At 38.1% G+C, this 26,504-nt stretch overlaps 1 protein-coding gene across 15 annotated transcripts in view; it reads right to left on the reverse strand.

Annotated features, from left to right (window-relative positions):
- ARB2A (ARB2 cotranscriptional regulator A) overlaps positions 1 to 26,504 on the reverse strand; it is a 352,291-nt gene that overhangs the window by 88,236 nt on the left and 237,551 nt on the right. For 12 of the 15 annotated variants that reach the window (XM_042855843.2, XM_042855842.2, XM_042855847.2 and 9 more), the window contains 2 exons: positions 13,835 to 13,951; positions 10,302 to 10,386 (listed from right to left, as the gene is read on the reverse strand). In XM_042855843.2, the coding sequence (XP_042711777.1) occupies positions 10,302 to 10,386; positions 13,835 to 13,951 (202 nt within the window). The remainder of the gene's footprint in view (positions 1 to 10,301; positions 10,387 to 13,834; positions 13,952 to 26,504) is intronic. The other 3 variants (XM_065599203.1, XM_042855844.2, XM_065599202.1) reach the window with 1 other exon arrangement.

Here is a 26,504-nt window from a genome sequence, read left to right on the forward strand (position 1 = left end):
AGTAACTAATGCCAGAATTTGGCCTTAAGAGTTTTCAGATTATATATTAATGCAAGGGCTTCAGCTAAACAATAAAATAAACATCAGACACAGCGTATCATTTGTAGAGAGCTCAAGTTTACAAGCATAAACATTATGTTTCTTCCCCTGAAAAAAAACAATATTGGACTTTTTATTTTAAACTTTATTTTAATTAAAATAGCTTGCTCAAAAGTTAAAGACATTTACATCCAAATTAGCTATAGAACAGACACTGAACAGAATTTAAAATGGTTTACTCTTGGTTAACCATTGTCTTATGTGGATTATTTTTTTGTTCAAGTGTTGTAGAAGTGTATAAAATAATAATACGCTCATATGAAAATATCCTATTCTGTTCATTTGTATTTAAAGTTGGAATATGGCAAATTATATATATTTATCTAATATAGTAAAGGCATTTGGAATGAAATGTTTATTCAAAATATTGATCTTTTAAAAAAATTATTTATAAAGAGTATGATTTTCATGCTGTAAATGTAAGAGTTTAATCTGTGTCTACTTACATTAGCCTTGTTCTTAAAACTATTCATGTAAACAATGAGCATTTGAACATTTGTTATAAGCAGTTGTTTGCTTTCGCTTTTCATAAATACACTACAATCACAACAAATTTAAGGCAAGTCACTTGACTGTCCTTCTACATTAACATGATAAGATTAGTTGCTGACATTGGTTAGCAGGAAGTGACAAGTCTTTTCACTGGTTTCACATATCAGTTTCATTGAAAAAAATCAGGTCTTCTAAATATAGGAATGTTTCTTCACAGGTTAAGGCTTAAAGTGAAATTATATTCTGAAAAGGATATCTAAAAATGGAATAATGGGACTCTATGTTTGTCAGCTATTGATAACTTCCATATCAAATTTTCTCGTTTTGCAAGTAATACTTTTAGTCCCTATTGCCAATCCTGCAAACTCAACTTGGGATCTGAAATGCAAGCTGTGTTCTCTTAGCTGTGACAACATTAGTAATAAGATTTTGAAATTAGAATTTAGGGCTATATCCACCATGGCAATGAGTGCCTCCTGACAGGCACTCAACACCCTCTCTTGTTGCAGGATGTTAGCCCTTAGTAACAATTACACTGATGTACCAACTCACTCTCCCATAGATGTATTGGTTGGCAGGGTGAACAGGAGTAAAATGTAGCAAATAAGAACATAGAAATGGCCACTCTGGGTCAGACCAATGGTTCATCTAGCCCAGTATCCTGTCTTCCGACAGTGGCCAATGTCAGATGCTTCAGAGGGAATAAACAGAACAGGGTAATTATGAAGTGATCCATCCCCAGTCATCCAGACCCAGCATCTGGCAGTCAGAGGCTTAAGGACACCCAGAGCAACACCTCCAGCTCAAAGTGTAGAGGAACTTATAGTCACCGAGGTGAGCATATATAACTTGGAATATAAAAAGAGTCAGACTGTCTTGGGCCTTTATGTTAGTTACAGTAGGAAAGAATAGGAGTAAGACCCCTTCCTCCCCTTCCCCATGCCGGCTTGTGCAAGGAACAGTCACAGTTCCTGTGTTCTGTGGAGAGTGCAAGGACTATTTTATCCACCTAAGCACTTAAGTGCATTCAAGGAGTATCTTTGTGCTGGGATGGGTCCTCCATACTTCCAAATGAAGTGAAAAAGAAGCCGGGGTCTGGCCCCATCCCTCATTCATGGAGTGAGCCAGTTAAGGGGCAGGGAGGAGTAGGCTGCATCATCCTAAAGGACATTGAAGGGTTCACACTCTCCTTTTGCATTGGAAAGGAATTATTCCTTGAAATATTGCACCAAGCCCTTGTTTAAGGTGAGGTTTAGCTTTAGTTACAGGAAGCAACATGAGGTGCCTCTATTCCTCCTTCGACTAAGACATATCCCTAACATGCCCTGGAGGAACAAAACAATTGGAATCTCACCTTCACTTTTCATTGGATGCATTGTATGAGGCTGGAGGATAAAGCATCATTGGTGCCAGATGTTCACCTTTAACTGACAGGAAACAGGTGCTCAGGAAAAGAGGCAAGAGAGGTAGCAAAAAGGTTGGTTGGTGAAAGAGTTGATATTAGAAGTACTTTTTGGCAATAACTTTATATGGTATAGTTAAGGTACCAATCTAAACCCGAATTTTCAAAACTTTGATATAGTTGTATCTGCTTATTCCAGCAGTGAATTTGGACTACAAATGGGCATGCCTTGAAGAATAGAATGGGTAGAAAGCTACTAGACTTCTCACTCTAAGATCACATAGGTAAGACAAGACTTAGCGCACATGTGCAGCAGCAGCACCACCAAAGTTGTTGCAGTTGCAGTCTTTTGCTTCAAAGATTCCATTATAATTTCCTATAAAGGAAATTTATTCACACACAAAAATATGCTTAAGAAATACTGAAAATGTAACATTGGCTGAAAATGGTAATGGAGCCAGAATTAAAGGGGTAAGGAAGTAGCTAACTGACAAGTTGGCACAGGAGCATATACGGCATGCGAGACTTGAGAGAAAACAGTATAAAAGAAGGTTATAGTAGAAGCCTTAAATGTGAGTTTCTTTGCATTTGTCAATTCATGTTACTAATGTTCCACTACATTTTTTTGTTTGATTATGTAAATAAGCATAGGTGCATGTCTCATTTTGAAAAACTCTTCAAACTTTAATCTTTCCTCCTAAATAAAAAGCTTTCATTGACAGAACTGCATGAACATGAAGCCAGAGAATGCAAAGAGGTTTACAGTAAACACTGATTATTGTAATCTTAATCTCCGTGAAAAACTACTGAATGCAGAAATAACATCTTAGCAAAATGGGCACATTGTTTGGTTTAATCTTCCCATATGGTAAAATGAACACAGTTTTAATTACTAAGGATCTTGGATATTTATCACCAGCCATGAACTACTCGTGTAGAGACAAAAGAATTGAGTATAAAAATCTTACTGCCTTCATCAGTGTTAAAACATTTAAAATATGAAATCAGAAGCACTGGTAAGCTGAACTAAGAGGAACTATGGGGCTAAATCAGACATCTTCTTAATCAGCTCAAGGCAGTTTGTGGTTTTTGGCCCCTTGTTTACTCTGAGCAAGATTTTAAAACTTTTAAAAGCGTCAGTCTAGTCTGCTATAATTAAAGCTAAGGAAAAAACAGACAAAAGTTATATCTGTGCTCTGATTACTCTGGCAAGGATGAAGTTGCTGTTTTAAGCCTCAATCCTGTAATGAATTCCATGAGTACAAACCCCTGCACTTATGCAGAGCTCCTTTGACTTCACTGGAAACCTGCACAGACACAGGGACCTGCCCATGTGGTGTCATTACTGGATTGGGGCCTTCTGGTATATATGCAGATTTGTATTTCAATAAAAAATTAGTAAAAATCAGCCAGGAGGAGGGAGGAAGGTCAGTGTAAGGCATCACTCAGATCTAACGGGTGAAATCCTAGCTCCAATGGGAGCTTTGCCATTGACTTCAATGGGACCAGGGTCTCACAATGATTCTGCATATGTGCATAGGGATCACAGGTACAGTGACGCACAGTGGTTTCTTGTATGCCCTGTGCACTGCACAAGGGTTCACTTGCATAAGCAGGGGAGGAGACAACCACTGTCAGTGCACTAGGACAGGCCTTTATGCATATATGTAGATCCAATAATGCTACTCAGATCTCTTGAAGGGGCTACAGCTATTACTTAGCATGGAGTAGCAGCCTCAGCCACATTGCAGTGCCACATTCTAGTCTTGGTATGAGGGAGCCATGGCCAGCTGGTATGCACCCATACACCATACTGCCCCCTCTCTGAATCAACTATCTTGTTCCCCAGAATCTCAGCTTTCATAAAAAATAAAGACTATCACTGTTACGGTTGTGAAGAAACACTGTTCATTTTTCCAAGGTTAACTGATGCAGAGAGGTCTATGTAAGACTAAAGAGAGCCCGAAGCAATAGCTCAGAGTGATATGAACTGCCCCATTCATCAGTGAGGGGTCAACTCAGATGCCCATTCACTATAATCTTTGCTAACTATTTAATTCCTCATGGAAAAAAGACAAGGAGGGTCACAGATCTGCACAATTTACTATAAGTAACATCTCATTTTGGTGCCACTTGTAGGTGGAGTTTGGGAGACACCACTGCTTATTTTTTTCACTCCAACCACGAAGGAGCCAAACCCATTCTGAAGGACATTCCAAGGGCAAGTGTCATAGAGTGTATATACACCATGTTGGCCCAGCAGTCAAGGAGTTAATGAGCGTATTGCTGGCCAATGCTGTTTGGTAGCCTCAAAGCAGCTGGGAGGATAAGAGAATTGGGAAGTAGAAGAGAACTGGGGCAGCTGCCAGAGGAACAACAGGTTGGAGAAGGGAACTCCTGACATCAAGCTGCTGAGAAGCTGCTGAGAGACAGCACCTTGAGAAGGGACAACCGGACCAAAGGATGAAGAGCCTACAGAAACCAGGGGAGTTAGAAAGGAGCTCAGGGCACAACCAGAATTACTGAGTCCTGATTCTGCAGGTCTGGCTTAAGGAACTTGAATTGGAACACAGTGGATTGGGCAGGCCTGGGTTCCCCTACCAACTCCCGGAGAGACTTTAGAACTGAGGTTTCCAGATCCTGGGTACCAGGACCAGCTGACCCCACCAGGAATAAGGAGAAAACCCACATGCCCCAGTGGGACTCAAGAAAGATGGACTGACTGCCCCACCAGACCAGTGACCTCTGGTGCAACACTCTGCCTGGCCAGAGAGGGAGCTGTTGCATCGACACACCAGCACACAGGGAGCTAAGCAGCAATGTGACCATATATTGAGTATCTGCACAATCAACAGTGAGTAGTGCCTCATTTTGGCAACTAATGTAGGCAAAGTTTATTTTATGGGCTGAGCTTGGAAGAGTACCACCACCTTTCCCCATTCCACACTCAGTTTCCATTCAACCTAAGAAGGGACCTAGACCTGCACAGCATTCCTGCACTTCGCATGCACAAGGAACAAATTGCCTGGGCTCTATGAAGGTGAAGTGACTGTAACCCAGTAAGAATATTTCATGAACTTTCATTGCTATTGCCACCGTTTTTTCCTTCAGCATTTATTTATTGGCATCCCTTGCGGTATTATGTCTAATCTGGACTGTAGGCTGCTTAAGGCAGGCACCTTACTTTTTGTTTATACGTAATACAACATGAGCACTGTATAAATAATCACAATGCTCTGCCTCTAACTCCAAGCAAGCGAGTTGTATTCAGCACTGGTTAGAAATTTTGCCTAAAATAAAAATATATATTGTCTGGAAAATAAACCTGAGATGACTGTCTGGTAACAGGAAATAATGCCTGGTAACTGACCTAGAATAGCATTTGGATTTAAAAGCTTACAACCTGTCACTGATATCTCCCACTTGTAGGATCAGTGTAGACTCCTCATCTCTGCACAAGTTTGTTTGCCTTTTAATATTTTAATCTTCTCATTTAATGATGTCTTAATTATACTGGTCATGGTTTTCAAAACTGACTAGTGCTTTTAGGTGCCTCAATTTTTGGGTGCCCAACTACACAGATGTTAAAAGGGTGTGATTTTCAGAACGTGCTGAGCACACACCTTATGAAAATAAGACCTCTTTAATGTGTTTTAAGTTGGGCACCATGGATCTTACGAACCGCAAGAATTGCCTTGGTATATTCTGTGGCTGAATATTGTGCATCAGTGTGGTCTCACAGCAGTCACACTAAACTCCTTGACACTCAACTCAATAATGCTATGTGCATAGCATCAGGGATGCTCTGGCTCCCGGTCCTATCACACATCCAGCCTGCACAGATTAGAAGAGCTGCTCAGACATCTCGCTTTCTTAACCATGTCAATGCAAACACGAGGATCCCACTGCACCATGACCTGCAGAACCTGCCAAAGACGAGACTAAAATCCCACAACCCTCTGTGGATCCGCATCAAGACCCTTACACCCAACTTTGATGCTGAGGCTCAATGGAGAGTCACTTGGAGCATTTTGACCGCTCAAAACAAACAGCTCGTCGTGGACCCCGCCAAGGAACCACCGGGTTTTGATTTATGTTGGAAAGACTGGTGCAGATTGAATTGCATCAGACATTTCATGGGAGATTGGATAAAGCCTCTTTAAATGGAAAATGAGGCAAACACCTGTATGCAACTGTGGTCACCAGGCACAAATGATAGAGCACATCATATATGAGTGTCCCCTTCATTCTTTTGCCAGGGGCCTGAAGGACATTCACCAGCTCATTGCAGTGGCAATGTGCTGGCTATCAAACTTAGATATAAATTTGTAGTTGTTGCTACCTACCCAAGCCATATGAAAGAAGAAGTTGGACACCCAAAAGTTAACAGCAAAGGAGAATGCATGTAACCTAAGGCCTTGTCTACATGAGGAAAATTACTGTAGTAGCTATTCTGGAATAACCTATTTCAGAATAGCTCCATGTGTGAACTCTCTATTCTGGAATAATCACTATGCTAATTTATTCCACAGTAGAGATTTGAGTCAATTTTCCTGTGTAGACAGGGCCTAATATACATCTTCCAATTTTTCTGCTAATTTTTCTGAAGAATCAATTTAGCAACAGGTGCTGAAGACTGAAAAGTTACAATGTGGGGCTATGTTTTTAAAAAAGATGCCAATGAGATCCCAGAAATTTCACACTAGTGAATCTCACCTAAGAACCCAGGAAACTGATTGAAGGTTAAAGTATATATCACAGAAAAACCTATGGAAGGGACATAATTATGTAGGAAATGCTGCAAAAGAATACTTATGGGGCTTGTTTATATTAGAATTTTTACCTTAAGATAACTGATTGCCAATTAACTTACAGTAAATAATGTTTGTAAAGGCTAATTTGGACTCTCTCCTAGGCTGAGCTCTAGGGTAAACAAACATTTGTGGAGTTTCGAGAACACAGAGATTTGGTGTCATTATCCTAGTGGAGGTAGTTACAGGGGTAGTCAGATCTACCTTGGAGAGGTAGATGGCACGGTTCTCCTAAACTGAAGAGTTCTGAAATGAGTTGTGAAATCCCAAGGATCTCTGGGCATCTTTTTGGACCACCAGCCCCTCTGGAATATTCTCACAGATCACCTGCCCCTGCCATGAGACTCTGAGAAATGAATTGCACAGAACTGCATTGACTATTCTGACTGAAGTCTCACCAATGCTGTATAAAAGGGAACCAATATCACCCTCATCTGTAACATGATTGCTCCGAGTATGGAACCTTAAATCACTTTGGCCTCTTTGGGCCACCACACCAAATTACAAGTTCATATCAAATTCATTGATATCTCTTCTGTAATTACTGCTTTTCAAGTCTCTCTGTACCCCATTAACTATATGTGGTCCCTCATCCAATGCTATGACATATTACCTCACTGTTTCCAAGTCTCATTCTGCAATTTTAATTTTAAATTTAAAGTGTATTTATTATTCTTTGTTCTTAGTTCTATATAAGTAAATATGAACGTGAATGAAAATATTAGCAGCAGATATGTTTTAACCAGTTAGTGACAGTCTAATCAAAAGTCTGAAAAACCTTGCTGGATATACAGCTTTGTTTTTCCAGTTTGATGACTTATTAATATGTTAGCCTCTCCAGTGCTGTGCAAGGATATGGCCGGTAGATCTGACTCAGCAAGCAGAGGGCTATGCCATCAATGGAGGAGAGGTCTGCTCACAAACAATTAGTAGCCACCTCCCCCCACCCCTGACTCTTGGTGTGCTGGGCAGGTGGGCCCTGTATTATAAAGCTAACACATGGGATATGATCAAGAGGCAACGATATACTTCTGATAACCTTGAACTTATTTCTCAGTACAGATGTAAGTAAAAAGTGGTTTCTAAGCAGAAAAGAGAGGTGAATTCTTTTTTTCCCTGCAAAGGATTTTTTTTCAAATCTTCTTATTGTTCTAATGATTGAAACACTGTTCTTTTTAAATTTCAAGAACAATGCTGCCAATATGTCAGTGTGGATTGCTTCAGTACTGCAGTTCTCAGAAAGGAGGGATTGAAATCAAATTTATCACACTGGCTACTAATGCTGTAATATCTAGTAATACTTCACATGTTCATTATGGATAGTTTTTATGCAGATTTATATGTTAATGAGGATATATAATTAAGCTGTAGTGATTATTCACTGTTTGTCTTTCAGCAAATATCTTACAGTTGTCTACTTATAATAAAATATAGACGAAATATAGTGAACATGAACAAAAACACATTAGGAAACTAGAAGTCAACTGTTATATAATGTTGTACCTATTTAAAGCTCTGATTATATACTAGAGAATCATCAAATTGGTATTACATAATTTATGTTTAAATCATTGTAGTCAAAATCTATTTGCAAAATATGTTGTAATGTTTTCTAAAACATCAAAGTGCTGTACATAATTTAAACTTATGACATTAAATACAAAAACCTACATATAATTATTGGGTGAAATCCTGGCTCCTTTGAGATCAATGGCAAAACTCCCATTTATTTAAATGGGGCCAGGAGTTCACCAGTTGTAACATTAAAACTATGCCCAATATGACTCATTTTCTTTGGAAATGTAAAGCTCAGACTGAAGCTAGTTCTTAACACACATCATCATTAAAAAGTAAAAAATATATAAATAAAGTGTCTGTCTTTATTTTGAATATCTTGATTCTAGCTTGGTTATATTATAACCTTTACGTTATTGAAATATAATATTATAGAAACAGAAACAGAACAAAAGCTCAACTGGAGTCTTCTTGGTATTTTGGGTATATGCCGGTTATTATTCAAAACACCTGTTATTTACCAGCCAGACTGGAATGGCTCTTCTGAAATGAACACATTATACATCGTCCTCCCCTTCCAGTAATATGTACTATTACACAACAGATAGGGAAATTAAAGTTAAAACTAAAAGTTATCTAGAATTGCTAATTCTGTGCAGTATTAAATTTTCAAAGGTCAGTAACAACTTTTTAAAAGTTTGGTTTATGAATTCTGTTCAGAACTGAAGCTATATTTTAGTTTTCCAACCACAACAATGGCAATAATAGAAACATTTCTATTTCACTGGGTTTGTACAGAACTGACACTTAGCACTTCTGGGCTTCAATCTTGCAGTTGGATCTACTAATATGGATCCATGTTCCAGTGCAGATCTGACTGCAGGATTGGGGCTTTAAATGAGGTCTAAAATAAAATACAATTAACTTTATATAGGCCTTTAAAAAATCCTGAACTTCATTTGCAAGAATAGGACTTTAGACGACTTCAAATAAATAGTCATATATTAACCTGTGATTTGTAAAATGAACAATTGTGCTTCATGTGCAACAGGGTCTGATAAAAATTAACATTCCATTCTTAATATAAAAATGAATATAATGGTGGGTAGTATGTTGCCTCTATCTTGTGCAGTATAAACTGTTTTACTATTCTACAGAAATCCTGTAACTGTGCTTTTCATTTTTGGCAAATTAAAGTTCAATAGTAGCTTCTTATATTCCAAACGACTATTTTTATGCTAAAGCTCTTGTTGTTATATTTACAATTTATGTTTCATTAATATCTTCCTGAAATTATTACATAACTTTATAACACATTAACAAATGATTTATTACATTAATAGTTTTCATTGAATAAAACACCTATGATTTATGCTTCCATTAATGAAAGACATTACCATTTCAAGAACATCACCAACACAGTAGAAAACCAGTTCCAATATTCTGGTGGACAATAATTTTGGTTTAGATTTTTGTAATTTGTACTGTTTGTACAGAACAGACTCATATTAACTGGAGCTTCAGAAGGGTCACTTTTTCATTCACTTGTTCTTTTTTGTATTGTCTTAATATCATGCTGGATTTTTACTGAGGAATTTAGCCTAAAATTCGGAGCTTTCACAATTTCTATCACTACTTTTCTTAAGTTCCAATAACTCAAAAATTAATCAGATACAGTGAGAAAAAGAGGGCTACAAAAGACAAACTAGTAGTAAGCCATAGAATTTCAGTACAGCTGTCCTAGACAAAGGCAAAATAAAATACTAAAAATCATAAAAATAGAAGGCTATGATAGGCATTCAAAAGCTAGTCACATATTGTTTTGCTTATCATTTAGCCATAGAAGGGTAAAGCAAAAGCAAAAATTATTTTTAATATATATAATACAATAATCACATTTTAAACAATCAAACTACTCACTCATGGGCACATGTGACACCATATACATGTACTATACACATACTATAAACAAGTGTACATACCTGCAGAAACACGTGGGCAGTCTGGCAACATGGACTCTACTGATGTATCTAGTGGTTCTGAACTAGACACCCAGTTACAACAGTTCTGTAACATAAGAGACAATTTTATGGTGAAGCAATAATCTAAATCATTAGACTTTATAGATATAGGCCACAATTCAGCCAGTTAGTTAAATATGTGACTAACTTTAAGCAGCAGTCACAATGGGGACTGAAAGGTAGACCCAGTGGTACTGCTGACATGCTTAAAGTTAAGCATATGCCTAAGTACCTTGTTGAATCTGGGCCTTAGTTTCACATGTGGCCAAATATTATAAGTAAAACAGCAAGGCCCTGATTCAGCAAAAATACTTAAGCATGTGCTTAATTTTAAGTATATCCTGAAATGCTGCTTTGAATGGGGATGGATTTAAGTGCTTTGATGAACTGGCATCTACGTGAGTAGGCCCAATGCCTTATTAGGGTGGATTTATCAGTTTAAAATTAAGCATGTGCTTAAATGCTTGGTTGAATTGGGGCCTACATTATCCAACATGTAATTCAAACCATTTACCTTTGTAATTGGTTAGTAATTATTGATGACAAATATAAATAATCTCCCATCTTGCTTGCTTGTATTAATAGGTCATAATCTTTAGAGTGTGATGATGCAACCTACTGTTGAGATAGCGCCACGGCTGTGAAGTTGTAAAGCAATGGATTATGACTGGAAGAATATAGTTTTGCAGATTATTGAAATAACTGCCAATTTAGGTAAAATGAACTAGTACAGACACTTTAAAATGTAAATATCACCCTTTGTGGATCTATATTTAATGAACACTCAAGTTTATATTTCAGTCCTAAATTTTTGACTAAAAATAATTTAATTTTAAATATTTTTCTTCACTGGAATTTGTTCAGAAAAGATTGTGTATCAAAATATCAAATAAAATACTTCAAAAATTGTTATTCGGATACATTTGATACATTAGATATTAGGATTTGTCTTACTACACAAAATTTGTTATATTTAAGATTACCTAATAAAGCAATGTGGCTATTTAGAGGCCTGTCAGTTAAAATACAAAATCTTCATGGCTTCAGATATTACAAAACTATTTCAGAGTTTTGCCTTTGTAAAAACTGATTAACTTCATTTAAAAAAAACTTTTTTGGAAAGAGCCAATGAATTTCCAGACAGATTTCTAAAAAATCATCCCATCAATCATGATTGCAAAAATGGTTGATTGCTATTCCGGTAAACAAGCATGTATTGTGTATTTTTAGATGCTTGCTGCCCTAGTTGTGCACCATGGAATCAGTCCTCACTGTGGAAAGATCCTTGACTGGTAGATCAAGTGTCTTATTGTATTTCCTTAATTCATTCTGTCTGGAAGAAGATGTCAGCTGTGTTGCAGTGAGGAGAGAATTTCAAAGGCTCCAGTCCCCACCAATAAAGGCCGAGGAATGGCTTTTGAATAGATTTGTCAAGGCAACCCTACTGTTCTGGGACCAGGGAGAGCAGGAACAACATAAAGGAAGGGTTGCTGTATGAGATTAGAAAGTGAAGTTCACAAAGCATGGCAGATTTTTGTAAGAAACAGTAGATCAATGAAACTATTGAACTGTGTGGAAAAAAAAAACCCGATGAAAACAAACACTATCCAGTAATGTTATCTTTTTAGTAAAAATGGTTAAAATGTTAGTATTTCCATGTTTCACACAGGCTTTAAGGTTTAAAATAGAGATTAATTTTATAATTTGCATGTCTAATTTTAATTAACAGCTGAATGTAAAAATGCAAATGTAAGAAATTATAAAAGAACTAGGATTTTTATTAGGTATTACATTAATTTGAAATAAATAAAATTAATATTAACTACTGCTAGAACACTACATCATAGAGTTTGAGATAATACAGAAGATTAGCACACAATTAACCAGCTTTTATGTGCAATGTGACACTTGCCTGTAAGAAATAAGTATTCTCGAAAGCGGTGTCAAGATATGTAAATGGATGATTTGTTTTATCATTCATCACAGCTCCTAATAAATTCAAAAATCATGACTTCTACAGGTACTAAAAATAGGCCACCAATGATACAGGAGAGATAGCTTCAATGAAGAATGACTTTTTAAACAATTCATTCTTTCAATGACAGCAATTAGCACTACAGACAGGCAGTGATTAGGTGTACATTTTAATTATTATTATTCATTCTACCAGTAGCCCTAAACCTGATTAAGTAAGAGATAGCTAGGTGATATGCTAGTCTTACTACCACTCACCTACACTTCACATATGTAAAAATACTTTTTATAGGAGATTTCCAATGCTAATGTAAAGTTATGACACTCCATCCACGTTTTAGGCCATTAATCACGTTACTTATTCTTTAACATCTACTTTCTGTAAATGAAATTAAAGGTAATGTACTTGTCTCATTCACACTAAATGTTCAGAGAAAAATGAGTTGTCAGATTCAAATGATAGGACTTAACATTTTCAGTTTTACTGTGTAACATATATTTTAAGGGTTTGATTTCCCATAAAAAATGGGGATTTTTCTGACAGAGCCTAGAGGGGTTAGTATTCTTTATATTTTTAACATTTAAGTCAGAGCTGTCAGACTGCATCCCAGGTGATTCTCTATTCCCATCAGTCATGGCCTATAAAACTATAAGGTTAAGTTAGGAATAGGCAGTCTATAAACAATGTTTCACTAAATCCACAGGAAAACTCACTCCTATTAAAAAGTACAGAATACATTAGTTTATATTAGCACTATATATTGCTTGTTTTAACATTTCAAAATAAGAATAGATAAATACAGAAAACATTCCCAATGACAACACTATGACCTTTATTTGATCAGGAACACAGATTCACAAACAAGAGTTTAGTTGATCTCACATTACAAATTATTTCTCTCTTTTTAAATTGCAGCTAGCCCATACTTAATAAATGTATTCCGTTATATTCTACCCACAGAAAAAAAGTTGTGCTTGCTGGCCATAAACCAATATCAGGTTAACCTCAGATTAACTAGCAGTTCCAATAGTACAAAAGTAATAAGAATGGTTTGCTCTTTCACCGAAGGATCTTTAAAGTACTTTATAAACAATTAAAACTCTTAACACTTGTGTGAGGTGGATAAATTTACAGGAGTTCTACAGATCATAAACTGAGGCACAAAAAGGTTAAAGGACTTGCTCCACAAAGCAAGCAGATTCAGAATCCAGGAGTCCTAAGTGCCTGCTAGTACCCTACTCTGTGACCAGATCACATGCCTTATATTTGTGTATACCTTGCTGTATAGTAGAAAAGAAAACTACAGTCAGTTTTGATTGGTTTTCACTGGTGACTGAGTTCCCAAAATGTTTTTAATTGAAATTATTTCAGGGACAGATGTAGGCATGCTGTTTACACAGTTCTTTAAAAATGCTTTCTTGTGTATCTTAAAGAAATGGAAGAGGTCAGTATTTAAATACATGTTTGTAGAATCATATATAGCAATGTCTGCCCCAACTCTTTTAAAAACCATTCTCACCTCTCGCATCCATTCTCGAATAGTTTTGCCAGCTTCTTGATGCCACACATTGTGAACAGAGTCTGTCAACGCCACAGCAGTTACCTTATTCTTTACATCTGCCTCTCGTTGAATCATCTGTTAAAAAATATGGGCTTTAAGTTCTTTTTTCACTTGAATGGTGTCTGATTAGTGACAGATAATGATTTTAAATTAAAAAAGCGAGAGTAATACAAGTTGACTTCACTTGTTTTGAAGTTTATACAAATCCTAACAGTTCCAGACATATAGAAAGACCTAATATTTTTTGATAAAAGAAATAATACTAACTTTTAACTCACTGAACTATTCAGTCCTATTATTTTCCATGTGGCTTGACAATTCTAGGATGAAAGGTATCACAGTGAAAAAATGGAAGATTCCCCGAGGACACCTTTTACAAGTTTTTTCAAGTTCCTATTTCTGTGCTTCAGGGAAGCTGGAACCCGTGGTTCACTGTAAGCTACTCATGACTATCATCTACTAATTTTCAGTAGATTGCTGTAGTTTTTCTGATGTACAATCTTACTTTGACTTGTAGGGGTTTTTTTCTTTTTCTATCCAATTTAGCTGCCCTGCGCTCCTACTATGGTCCCAGAATTCTTTGTGGTCTTTCTCATGCACACTATCATCAGAGCCTATCATTATTATTTTGTTTGCTAATATACTTGCCTCCATTAAAATTTGACCCTATAACATATCTAAATGATGTGATTACTAAAAACAATCAAATGATAATAACTGCAAATAACACACATGAATTGACAAATATGCTCTAGAACTCAACACTGGTCTTCAAGATAAAGGGACTGCAAAGGAAGAGTGATATCAAAAACAGACAAAAGTTTTTAGTCTCCTGACCCTAATTGGTAAAAAACAGGTCAAAGAAAGTGTAATGAATTACAGTTATAGAAACTGCATTTCACATCTAGTATTTTCACCATTGTATATGTTGTACTAAATGTCATTATTTTTCCAACTTCCTCTCATGTAATGGCTACATGGACAATTTCTCTCTCTAAAGCCAGCCCTTCTTTGTTAATAGAATCAACTATTTTTCAACATAATAGACTACTTCTCTGAAATGACGAGAGACCATTAAAATGGAGTTGTGCATGACTTTTCATATCATAAACAGACATGAAATCCATACTTTTGATACAGAAGCAATGTTTGCCAACATCCTGTACAAACTGTCTTGCTCTTTCTATTTCCTCTAAAGAGTACTGTAGACATGCACATCCTTTTCACTGAGCACTACTAATATTACCACCAAATCACTGCTGCATTTCCACATCTTAAATTGTCATGTTTCATGTTTTCCACTTATGCATATTTTAAAATGAATGTAATGAAAATAATACTCTGGATAGCTGGAAAATATTCACCATCACTGCAAAGTGAAATTCCCATACCCGGTCAGACCAGTGGTTCTTTACCTATCTCTGATAGTGGCCAGTACTAGATGGTTCAGAGGAAAGTCCAAGATACCTTGGAGAATTTTATAAAAACATTCAGCTTGTTTTGATGAAAGATATGAATGGTCTGAGGGTTATAGCTAAAATTATTAGATTTTCTATCATTGTACAAGGCCCCAAATAGGCTCAAATTCTATAAAATACATGAAGATGTTGATTCTTCATACACTAAAAAATCACCTGTTCCAAAACCATCTTGCTCTTCTTACATACCCTGTCAAGAGTCAGGTCAAAAGACCCACATGAGCAAAGTCACTGTGGTATACCAAGTCCTGGGTCAGACTGTTCTATTTGAAGATTAAGCGGGTGATCCATCAGTTCCAGGAACCAAAACCTTCTGGGACAGCCAAAGGCTAACAACAGTGATGTGCTGGAGGGAGCTCCCAGGTGAAAGTTCTGCTACTAAACTGAAGGGAAGGCTACAGAAATTTCACTACGTCTTATGGAGCTTGCCTCCTCTCTGGATACTGTTAAATAACCCTTGCAAGAGATGATTTACCTCTAGAGTTCATAAATATACTTTTGGACAGTATTTCCCCCCTCCCTTTGTTGTGGTGGAAATGCTGATTGCACCAACTGACTTATCCTTTAAAAACAATTCCAAGGGAAGGATACCTACACACTGCCCCTACAAGATCTTCATACCCAGCTTCCCTAAATTATACAGTTTGAACAATGTACTGTACTATCAATATACTCTGTTTGGCTTTCAGAAACACAGAGCACACTTTTTCAGCAACTGAAAAGGAGTTCTTATGTGGGTAGGTAAATCTAACTTAGCTAGATCATAATATGTTCTTATACAATTAGAGACCCATTCTGATAATCTTGGTGAGGAAACTGGTCCTTTCACTTTCACAATGGCTATGAACAATCTAGGTGTGTTCCTGAATGGTTTTGTCCTGATAAGGTAATATGACAGTGCCCTTACTAAATCAAGTGTATGAAGTCTAGCTTCCCCCAAGATGGAATGAGGTTTGGGTAAGAAAACTGGAAGATGAATAAATTGGTTCACATGGAATTCTGAAACAACTTTAAGCAGGAATTTGGGATGAGGCCTGAGAATAATCCTGTCCTTATGAATCACTGTATCAGGGGGACCCACCCTGAGGGTCTGAATCGCCCCTACTTGTCAAGAGGATATAATGGCTACTAAAAAAAAATAGTCTTCACTGTTAGACGGTACAGGGAACAAAGGAAGAGTCTGTCAACCTTAATACTATATTGAGGTTCCCAAGAGGGAGATGACTCCAAAATTGGAGGGAAAACATGAATAAGGCCCTTAAGGAATCTAGCCACTGTAGGGTAAGAAAATACAGTGTGGCCCTGAATATGAAAGAGGGTGATGTGCAAATATTCCTAAGGAACAATCAGAAAGTGCAGATTGTTTCAGAGCTAGTAACTAGTCCAATATCACTGAAATGAGTGTTGTCAAGAGAGAGAGAGAGAGAGCGCTAGTGCTGAGATGACCAAATATAAAATCTCTTCTGCTAAGCTTTATAAGTCAGTCTAGCTGAAGCTTTCCTGCTTTGGAGCAGAAAGTTCTGAACTTCAGCTGAACAGCTTCTTTTGGTGAACGTCAGCCAGCTGGTATAGCATCTGACTGCTGTGCTGCAAAACTGTTGGGCAGAACAGGCAAAATGATCAGCAGCTACCACTGAGAAGCTTACCAGATCTGAATTCCAGAATCGGCTGGCCTGTGCTAGGACTATCATGGTCCTCGATCCAGTATCTTGCCTAAATCCTCAGGACCATCAATATCACAGAGATCGGGCTGGGGGGGAAGCATACATTAGTCCCAGTGTCCAGGGATTCAGAAAGGCATCTAACAGAGAGTCTAGATGGGAGCTCCTCTGGAGCAGAACACTTGGCATTTCTCAGTCTGTGGCACATATTGTGCTGACATTAAACATCACAGCTATGCATTAATTATGTCAACATATATTCAAAAATTTGAGAAAGGTTATTAAAATAAGTCTCTATTTCTATAGGAATCCACCAATCAAAATGTATCCTCTACAGCTGTTGGTATAAGAGCTCTCTGGGGCTTCTGGCACACTTAGCCCTTCCGGGCACTCCTGATTAGGAATGGGCAAACTGATTCAGTCAAAATAAGAAATGGTCCAAAATTTCATCCATTTCGTGAACTGAGTATAAACTCTTTTTTAAAAAAATTGAATTGGTTGGGAAGTCTCTCCTTCCTCTAGGCCTTCCACCCTCATTTGCTGGTTAAGATATGATATAATATCGGTATGGAGTACTTGTGGCACCTTAGAGACTAACAAATTTATTTGAGCATAAGCTTTCGTGGGCTACAGCCCACTTCTTCGGATGCATGGATATGGTATTCCTCAGGTTTCAATGAACATCCAAATGGGCACAAATTCTCAGTAGACGTGCTGGGCTCTGTGAATTGGTTGTAAAAGTAATGGGGCAGGGGAAGGACAGAAGAATTCACAGCCAGGGAGCAATTGAGAGAATTTTCTCTGAAGACCCCTCCTTATAGAGGGGGGACATCGTGCTTATTTCTGAAGACTCCAGTTGCTCACCTGGGAGAGGGGATATGCCTGTAAGCCCTTCCTATGACTCTTTCAAATCTTCACTTCACTCACACTCATAAAAGCAAAGTAGTTAGTCCATCCTAGAGCAGGATTAACTTCTGCGTTATGACTGGTATTTGAATGAGCTTTCCTCTTCCCCGGAGAAACAATCCATTTGATCAAGTAGCAGGTTTAGCTGGGTTGGTGCAAAAAAATGTTAAGGATATTACAATAAGTATAAACCAACAAATGTTCACCTGGCCAGCGAATTTCATTGTTTTCAGGGGTTTAAGTGATTACAGGAGTGTGACATTAAAGTAGTATTTTTGTGGCAATACACAAAATATTGCTGGTACTATTTTGTGAATGGTGCAAATAAAACTCACAATACAATTCTTTGGTATAAAGGCCTCAGGCTGCAACTCTATTAAAACTTTAAACTTAATAAAACAGTTACCCAGCCTCTTTCAGTCCCTGCAATTTTAATACAGGGCTTATAGGAGAAAAGCCTTTGAGGAGCTATAATAAACCTAAAGAACATCAAGTTCCCAACACACTTTCCTTGCTGATTTGTGTTACAGAATAACTTGCTACAGGGCTTGCTTGCTTCTAAGTGTGGAGTCACTATTGTCTGCCATAGTCCACCTCCAATTACCAAACCTGAGGCCAATTTGGGGTACCAGGTTAAAACACAGACCACTCCTATCAGTGCCATAGGAACCAGGTAGTGGGTACACAAACTGAAATACCAGTCATATTGGTGGAAATCTGACTCAGAGTCTCTAACTGAGCCTCGTCAAAGCAACTACAAATTGAGCAATCTAGTCCTCTGGAATGGGACCCACTACCGTCAGTCTAAAACATGATCCAAAGTATAGAAAGCTCACAAACTCATCTAACATCTTCATCTGATGTCTGAGGCTACAGATCTTTCTGTCAACCTGCCTGCCATTGGTCACCATCTACGAGATTTGATAATAGCTCCTCGTTGGTCTCCGAAAGCCTGTTAGAAACCTGTCACCTATAAATGAGATAAAATGTTGGCACTCTGATTAAAATCTGATAGATATAAAGTTTTCCTAAGTAGAAGGCACAGAGATTTTGCTCTCTGCTAGAGCTCAGTCAAGACACTCACCCCAAAGGCATCTACTAGAGGAGAGAAAAGCCATACATTATTATTGACATTCTGATAAATTAGCTGGAGAAATGCAGGCTTGACAGAACTACCATTAAGTGGATACATAATTGGTTAAATAATTGCAAACAAAGAGTAACTATTAATGGAATAATGTCAGATTGGAGGGAGGTCTCAACTGGAATTCCACAGGGATCTGTTCTGGGTCCAGTATTATTTAACTTCTTTATTAAACACCTGGATGTAGGTATAGAGAGCATAATGATCAAGCTAGCAGATGACACAAAGCTGGGTAGGGGGTTGCCAAAACTTCAGAAGATCAAGCTAAAATTCAGAGGGATCTTGATAAATTGGAGAACTGGGCTATAGACAACAAAACTAAATTCAGGAAAGACAAATATAAGGTGCTACATTTCGGGAAGAAAAACAAAATTAACAAATATATAATGGAGGAAAACTGGCTTGGCTGCAGCACTGCTGAGAAGGATCTGGGAGTTGTGGTGGATCACAGCATCACCATGAGTCAGCAGTGTGACGCTGTTGCAAAAAAAGCAAATGCAATTTTAGGTTGCATTAACAGAGGCATAACATGCAAGTCACAGGATGTGATAGTACCTGTCTACTCAGTGCTGGTTAGGTCTCAGCTGGAGTATTGTGTCCATTTTTTGTCATCAATGTACAGAAAGAATGTAGAGAAACTGGAAAAGATCCAGAGCGAGTGACAAAGATGATCAAAGGGATGGAATGCAAGCCATACGAGCAAAGGCTGAAGGAACTGCATATGTTTAGTTTAGAAAAGAGGAGATTAAGTGGGGATATATAGTGGTCTTCAGATACTTGAAAGGCTGCCACAAAAGAGATGGAGAAAAGTTGTTCTCTTTTGCCACAGAGGGCAGGACATGAGGCAGTGGGTTCAAACTACAGCATAGCAGATTTAGGTTAAATCTCAAGAAAACCTTCCTAACTATACGAATGGTAGAACAATGGAACAGACTGCCTCAGTAGGTTGTGGAAGCTTCTTCACTGGAGGTTTTCAAAAGTAGGCTGGATAGCCATTGGTCTTGGATGGTTTAGACACAAAAAATCCTGCGTCTTGGCAGTGGGTTAGACTAGATGACCCCTGTGGTACCTTCTAACCCTATGATTCTATGATTTAATGGATAATTTGCCTCTAGCTAATATTTTCAATGAAGGTATTTTCTGGGCTACCATTAAAGAGTCTGATCTGGTAGGGAACCATACAGAACCATGGAAGAAGAGACTTGAATTGGCTGCATAGCACTGGATTGGCAAACTGGTACTTTATCCTGGTAACAGCCATCTTATGCGCCAGATCTAAGCTTTCAGTTTTTAAAAAAGTCTCTATCCCTCATAGCTTTGAAGAAAACTTACTAAATGTGACTAGAGGGTTAATCAAAATAGTAAGGTCTGTCTCAGGGCATGTCTACATGGCAGCTAGGAGATGTGAGTCCAAGCTCAGGGGGACATATGTGTATTACCTCTGCTTGAACTAGCACACTAAAAATAGCAGTGTGGCCAGACTGGCACAGGCAGTGGCTCAGGCTAGCTACCTGAACCCAGGGGGTCAGGCTGGAATGTACTTGGCCAGCTAACCCAAGCTGCCACCTGTACCACCATGGCCACGCTACTATTTTTAGCACATTAGCTCAAGCAGAATTAGTGTGTGCATTGTCTACCTGTGCTGGGAATCACACTTCTGCTGCTTTTAACTCTTTGACACTCTTAACTATTTCACTGCTGATGAAAGCACGAAAGAAAGAAGAGGGAAAACTGTACTGAAAAGTCTCGAGTATATAGTCTACTGAGTGGTGTCTCATGTTGGTGTGCCAAGTTGATAGAGGTTGGGCTGTGGAAGGAACTTGGGAGAGTACCTTCACATAGTATTTTCCAGTGTCCCCTGGCCTGCAAGGCACTGTGTAGGTATTTGAATACCATATCTAGTAAAGTAGCAAGTTGTTCAGCCACTCAGATTTAAGAAGAGGCTTGAGAGAATGAGGAAAAAAGCTCAAAGGGTCTAGTGTCACATTATGGAAGAAAGATCTAAAAGTAGGGGAAATTCACACTAAACAGAGAGAAAGAGAGAGAGAGATAATGAGAAACTTTTGCTCCTTGTCTCCCAAGCTCTCAAATGTAGTGTCCCACCAGTCTCAGTCTTGTCTACTAGACTATTCAACATCTAAATGAAGCACTGGGAGAGCTAAGTAAACAGCACAGGCTCACTGCCAGTGCTAACTTTTTATCTTATTCTTCCCTATTCTTCTTGTTCCCCTGGCTCTGACTGCCAACCTTTCTGGCTCCTTTCTCCTACTGACTTGGACCTGTGAACTTACCAGTACACCTACTGCTGTGAAGAAAGCTTCAGATTCTCGTGGGGTGAGCTACCAAATCCTCCTGACAATCTTTTGTGAGTCAATTCACCTTGTAAGCCAATTACCATGAGACTAGGTTTAAGGCCTCCGATCCACATGCAGGCCAAACTTACGAAAACTCTACTAGCCATTGTCAAGCAAAAAACCGAGGGAATGGTAGACGGGACAACAAGAGAAGAGAGAGAGAAGAACCTATTTCTTGCCATGATCTACAACCCTGTCTAGAACAGGAAAATAGACCACATTTGAAAACGTGTTACATACCACAACTTTAAACTGAGTTTGCAACTAGTGTAGATATAGTTTAACAACTTTTAAAAAGTGCTAGCTATTCTAGTTGATAATATGTGGGAACCTATGGTTGACCAGCTAATGTGTTTTCAAAGGTGCTAAAACCTTGTCTACACTAAGTGCTGAACAGTGTTTAAAATATGTTAATGATCATTTTAAAACACTATCTATTTTCCTAGTCCAGATAGGGACTTAAGTAGGGTCCATACCATGCCCAAAGGACCAGAGTCTAAGGACTCATCTACATACACTATTGGCACCGATTTAATTTAAGATATGATTTTAAACTCATTCCGTTAAAATCAGTGTCAAAGGATGTGTGGACATTTTTATTTCAGTTTAAACCAAGCTTATATTGATTGATCTTAAATCAATTAGGAAGAGGTTTAAGCTAAAAAGAAATAAACCCCTCAAACAGAAATAAGAGTACTTATACAGGAGTTTGGACTAGTTTAACTATTTCTTTAGTCTTTATACTCCCCTCTACACTTCTGGCTATGTCTGTTTGGTAATTTTACGCACAAAATGCACCCCTCTTCTTTGCTGCTCAGATGGAGACTCTACTTTCCCTCTCTTCCCTTCTAAAATAAGGGAACTGCCATCCCTGTCTTGACCCCCCACTTCCTTGCCTTGCTGCCCCCTATGGTTCTCTTCTTCCCTGTACCCAGATGTACCACATCCTTGACTCCCTCCATCCCCTGGCTCACTGCCTTCAGGGCTTCTCCTCCACCCAGATCCCAAGTACAGGAGAAGTTCCAAGGCAGCAGGAAGCACGGAATGTTGCTGCTGAGTCTGAGGCTCTTGACCCAGCAGCAGCCTTTCCCTGAGTCCCCTCTCCGCTACCTTCCACTGTCCCAGGACCCCCTCTGTGCTACAGGATCATACATTGAAGGCAAGACTCAGTGACAGGGCAGGTCTATGTCCTTAGCCCCAAGGCTCTTGCACACAGCTCTGCTGAGCCCTGAAGGTCATGGGATTGGAGGAGCTTCTTGTGACAGCTATTGTGACAGCTCCTCCTACAGGCTCTAAATTCCAATGACTGGCCATCAGTTCACAAAAGTTGGCAATACTACAATACTGCCTTCTGCTGGCTGCTCAGAGGAGACACCCTTTCCCCACTACCACCCCCAGGTTGGAAAAGTTGCCATTCTCGCCATCTCTCACATCCATCACTGTCCTCAACATTCCCCTCAGCCTCCCTATTGCCCCCCCCCCACATCCTCCTTCAACCCCTAAATCTGCCTCTTGTTCACCCCAGTGCCCTCATTAAGGGCAGCCTAACTTCCACGTGACTGTAAGGAAACGGCAGCCATCTTGCTGGCTTTAGCTTCACTGACAAAAATAGGAATAGTGTCAATTTTGAATAAGGGAAAATTTGTGAGTTGGCAGTATTTCATCATGTTTTCAAGAGACAGATAAAAAACAACTAAAATCACTACTCACAATAAAATTGCAAGAGTTGGCAATATAGCAAAAGAAGCAACCTGAATCCAGAATATGCAGTTTTTTGATTTTTATAGAATAAGGCTAAAATAGATATAACATTACTCTGTTGTATTTTATGTGATCTAAAGCTACTGTACACAAATAAATATATATAACAAATTTGTGAGAATGAAAGAACTAATACACAAGGGTTGAAAGGGGAATGTAGGTTGAAAGGGGAATATTTTTTTAACCATCACTAAGAAAATGGCCCATAGCTAATGAGAGACAAAGCCTCAAGTGAGTTATGAAAGTCTCTCTCATATGGATAAATTCAGAACTTGAAATCCAGAGCCCAGTTTAAAAATGACCACAATAGTGAAAATGATTTGAAATAAAACCAGGTAAAACAGTAAGTTTTATTATGTTTTAAATTTCCAAAGTGATAAAATGTTACTTCCATGTCTACAATATCCAAAGGGGTATTTGTGAAATTTTTACTTCTTCTGTTTTTGTAATCAACTCTAATACTCTCTTCATGTACATATCAATTCAGTGTTCTGTTTCCATGAGTTTTCTTTCATACTCTCTCTCACATACACAACATATAGAGTATGTGCATAGCGATAACCATCAGTATGGCAAATCCTGAAGTTCTCATTCAGTTTTCAGTAAAAATTTTGGTTAAGTAAGGCCCGAATAATTATTTAAGGATTTAGTTCTATATTATCATATATTCACACAAATATACATGCACACATTATTTCTCTAAAGGTATGGAGTTTAAAAGCAAAGAGCAAAGCTGGGTGTTATGCAGAGCACCTCACTGATGGACATGAAGTCTAACACCCTGGTTATTTAAACACTACCAGCTGGATTTCCACTATAGCAATAGGATAAGACAACATTCACTTTTCCTGTACTTTGAAGCTTCAACTTCAATTCTTGCAACCTTTGACTAACTTCAGGAAGGAAAAGTCTCTCCACAAGCAAGATCACTAAGGGAGAGGGTATGTAAACTGACACTTTTGGGGTCACACAAACTCATGAAGATAACTCTGTAGTCACTGGTTAGGCAATGGCAAATTATGATTTATTATTACAGGCAGCCAGAAGAGAGCAGTAATAACTTCCTTTCCTGTTCCTGCTTAAATTGTGCTGCTATGTGCATGCTCCCTCAACAAAAAAGCCTGTGGTGTCTGTGTGCTAAAAAAACAAAACAAAATAAAACAAACACACACCTAGCAAATGACCTAGAGACTGGAAGTTTGAAAAAGAGACCATAGTAAACCAGAGAAGGAAGTTTGATAAACAATAACTGACCATGCAGAAAATGGCTCACACCTTTTGTGAGATGGGGGAAAGAAAGGTAAAATTAGGACGCGGCTGTTATGAAGAAGCTCTTTCATATATAGAATGGTGTTTATGAAGCAGTGTAAAGAGTATTTGAACTAGAAATGGAAATGCTTAGGTTAAAATAAAGATCTTCCAGCTCAATGTACAATATAGGCCTAATTTTTAAAATCCAGCCTAATGCTCTGTGCCTGTAAACTTTCAGGCCTAAATAACTGTGGCTACAATTTTGCTGTTGAGGGAACACACACTTTGCCCTCCTAAGAGGCAGCACAGTAGAACATGAGAGAGCTTGGGATGCACTGTTTTGGTGCTGCTTCGAGGAAGCACAGTACATCTGTGCATAGCCCAGAATACAAGGCAGTGATCAACTACCACAAATCAGACTTGAGTATTTATGGCATGTGCATACATGGTCTGTCAATAGAAATCCTGTTGGATAGCAGAAAATCCACAAAGGAAAGAAGAGTATGATTTGTTCACATTAATGTTGGCTTTTCGATATTATTTATGGTGCCTAAATTCTATGGCAATGAGTGCCTTTATAAAAGTATCAGTGAACTTTCTGAAAGCTTCTTATTTATCATATACAGTTTCATTAGAGTGAGTTTAGCATAATTTACTTGCATGGTCTAATTATCTCTCTCACCATAGTGTGCACACACACGACCGATATTTCTGACATATAAAAATGTTGCTGTTCATTTACGCTGGTGTTGTTAGGAACAGAAGAAATAAGTCTTCAGATTCTGGATCATACTCCACCTTAGGTCTTTGCACTAAACTCCAAGTGATGCCTCCTAGTCTTCCCACCTGTGGTCTCCAAAGCTTTAAAAATGAGCATGCTGAAGGCCACACGTCCTATTGCTGTGTGTGAAGAACCCACCCTTGTCAATTTTCAAATCCTTACTCAAAAATAAATTGTGAAGTCCACAAATTCTAACCCATGTCAGTAAAAATTATTTCACATCCCATGATATTAAAAATATGCTGTAAAATGGAGCCTGTCTCTGGATCTCTTGCTGCATTTCATGTTTGATTGTGTTATCTGTCTCCTAAATTGTAAGTTCTTTGAAATAGGACCATGTCTTCATTTGTGCCTTGTACAGAACTGAGCAGACAATTGGCACTTAAAGAAACTAACCTGACAGATAGGCTTTCTTTTATGCTCTTTGTAAAAATTTAGAGTTAATAAAAAAATACATACTAGCCTTACAGTTAGGTCACAGGCAGCACCAGCAATCCTTGGTGTTTACTTTCAAAACATATTACCAATCACTGGCCAGGTACTCCAAGTGACTCACTGCTCCTAAATTCCACAAGAAATACTCTGATCCAAATGGCAACTGATTTTTACCAGTTTCTTTTTGCCTAAAGTCTCATCACACCATCAAAGTTGATCACAACAGGCTCTCTAGGGTTCTTTATTTCACCGCCACCACTGCAATTCAATTTGTTTCTAGCTTTTCAGGGTAGAGTGAAGGTTACGGACATCAGTCACATACTTCTGCTAGCTCCCCAATATCCCTCTTATATTTGTCTGTATTGCTACTTTTAGTGATATACCTTATGTCAATGTGATTATATTATGCATAATATGTGATTATATTATATCACAAGGCAAAGATTACAATGTGAGTATGTCACTCCAGTATCTTTTGTTGCTTTTGGCAACTCCATTCTCCACCTTTCATAATGGGGAGGACCTTAACCTGGAGTATGTCTTCCTTGCAAAGTGCACTCTGATATTTGAGCTAGTCCCACTTGAGGGACAAATTCTTGAAAAAACTCCCTTTATATACATAAATATCTGGGTTACATTTAGAGGCCTTAGGGATGGTCTACACCTAGTTTACATTGATTTAACTATATTGGTGTGGAAACTGATGTAGTTAAATAGGCACAATTTCATTTCCAAATATTTTCTTTTGACCATTTCAAAAAGTTTTGGTTTGACTTTTTGTTTAGAAACAGCATTTATGTAGATAATTAGCTGAATTTTAAAAAGAGTGAAACACAGGTGAAAATGACCTGCAATGA

Source organism: Chrysemys picta, chromosome 6, assembly GCF_011386835.1.
Source record: "Chrysemys picta bellii isolate R12L10 chromosome 6, ASM1138683v2, whole genome shotgun sequence".
Lineage (NCBI taxonomy): Eukaryota > Metazoa > Chordata > Testudines > Emydidae > Chrysemys > Chrysemys picta.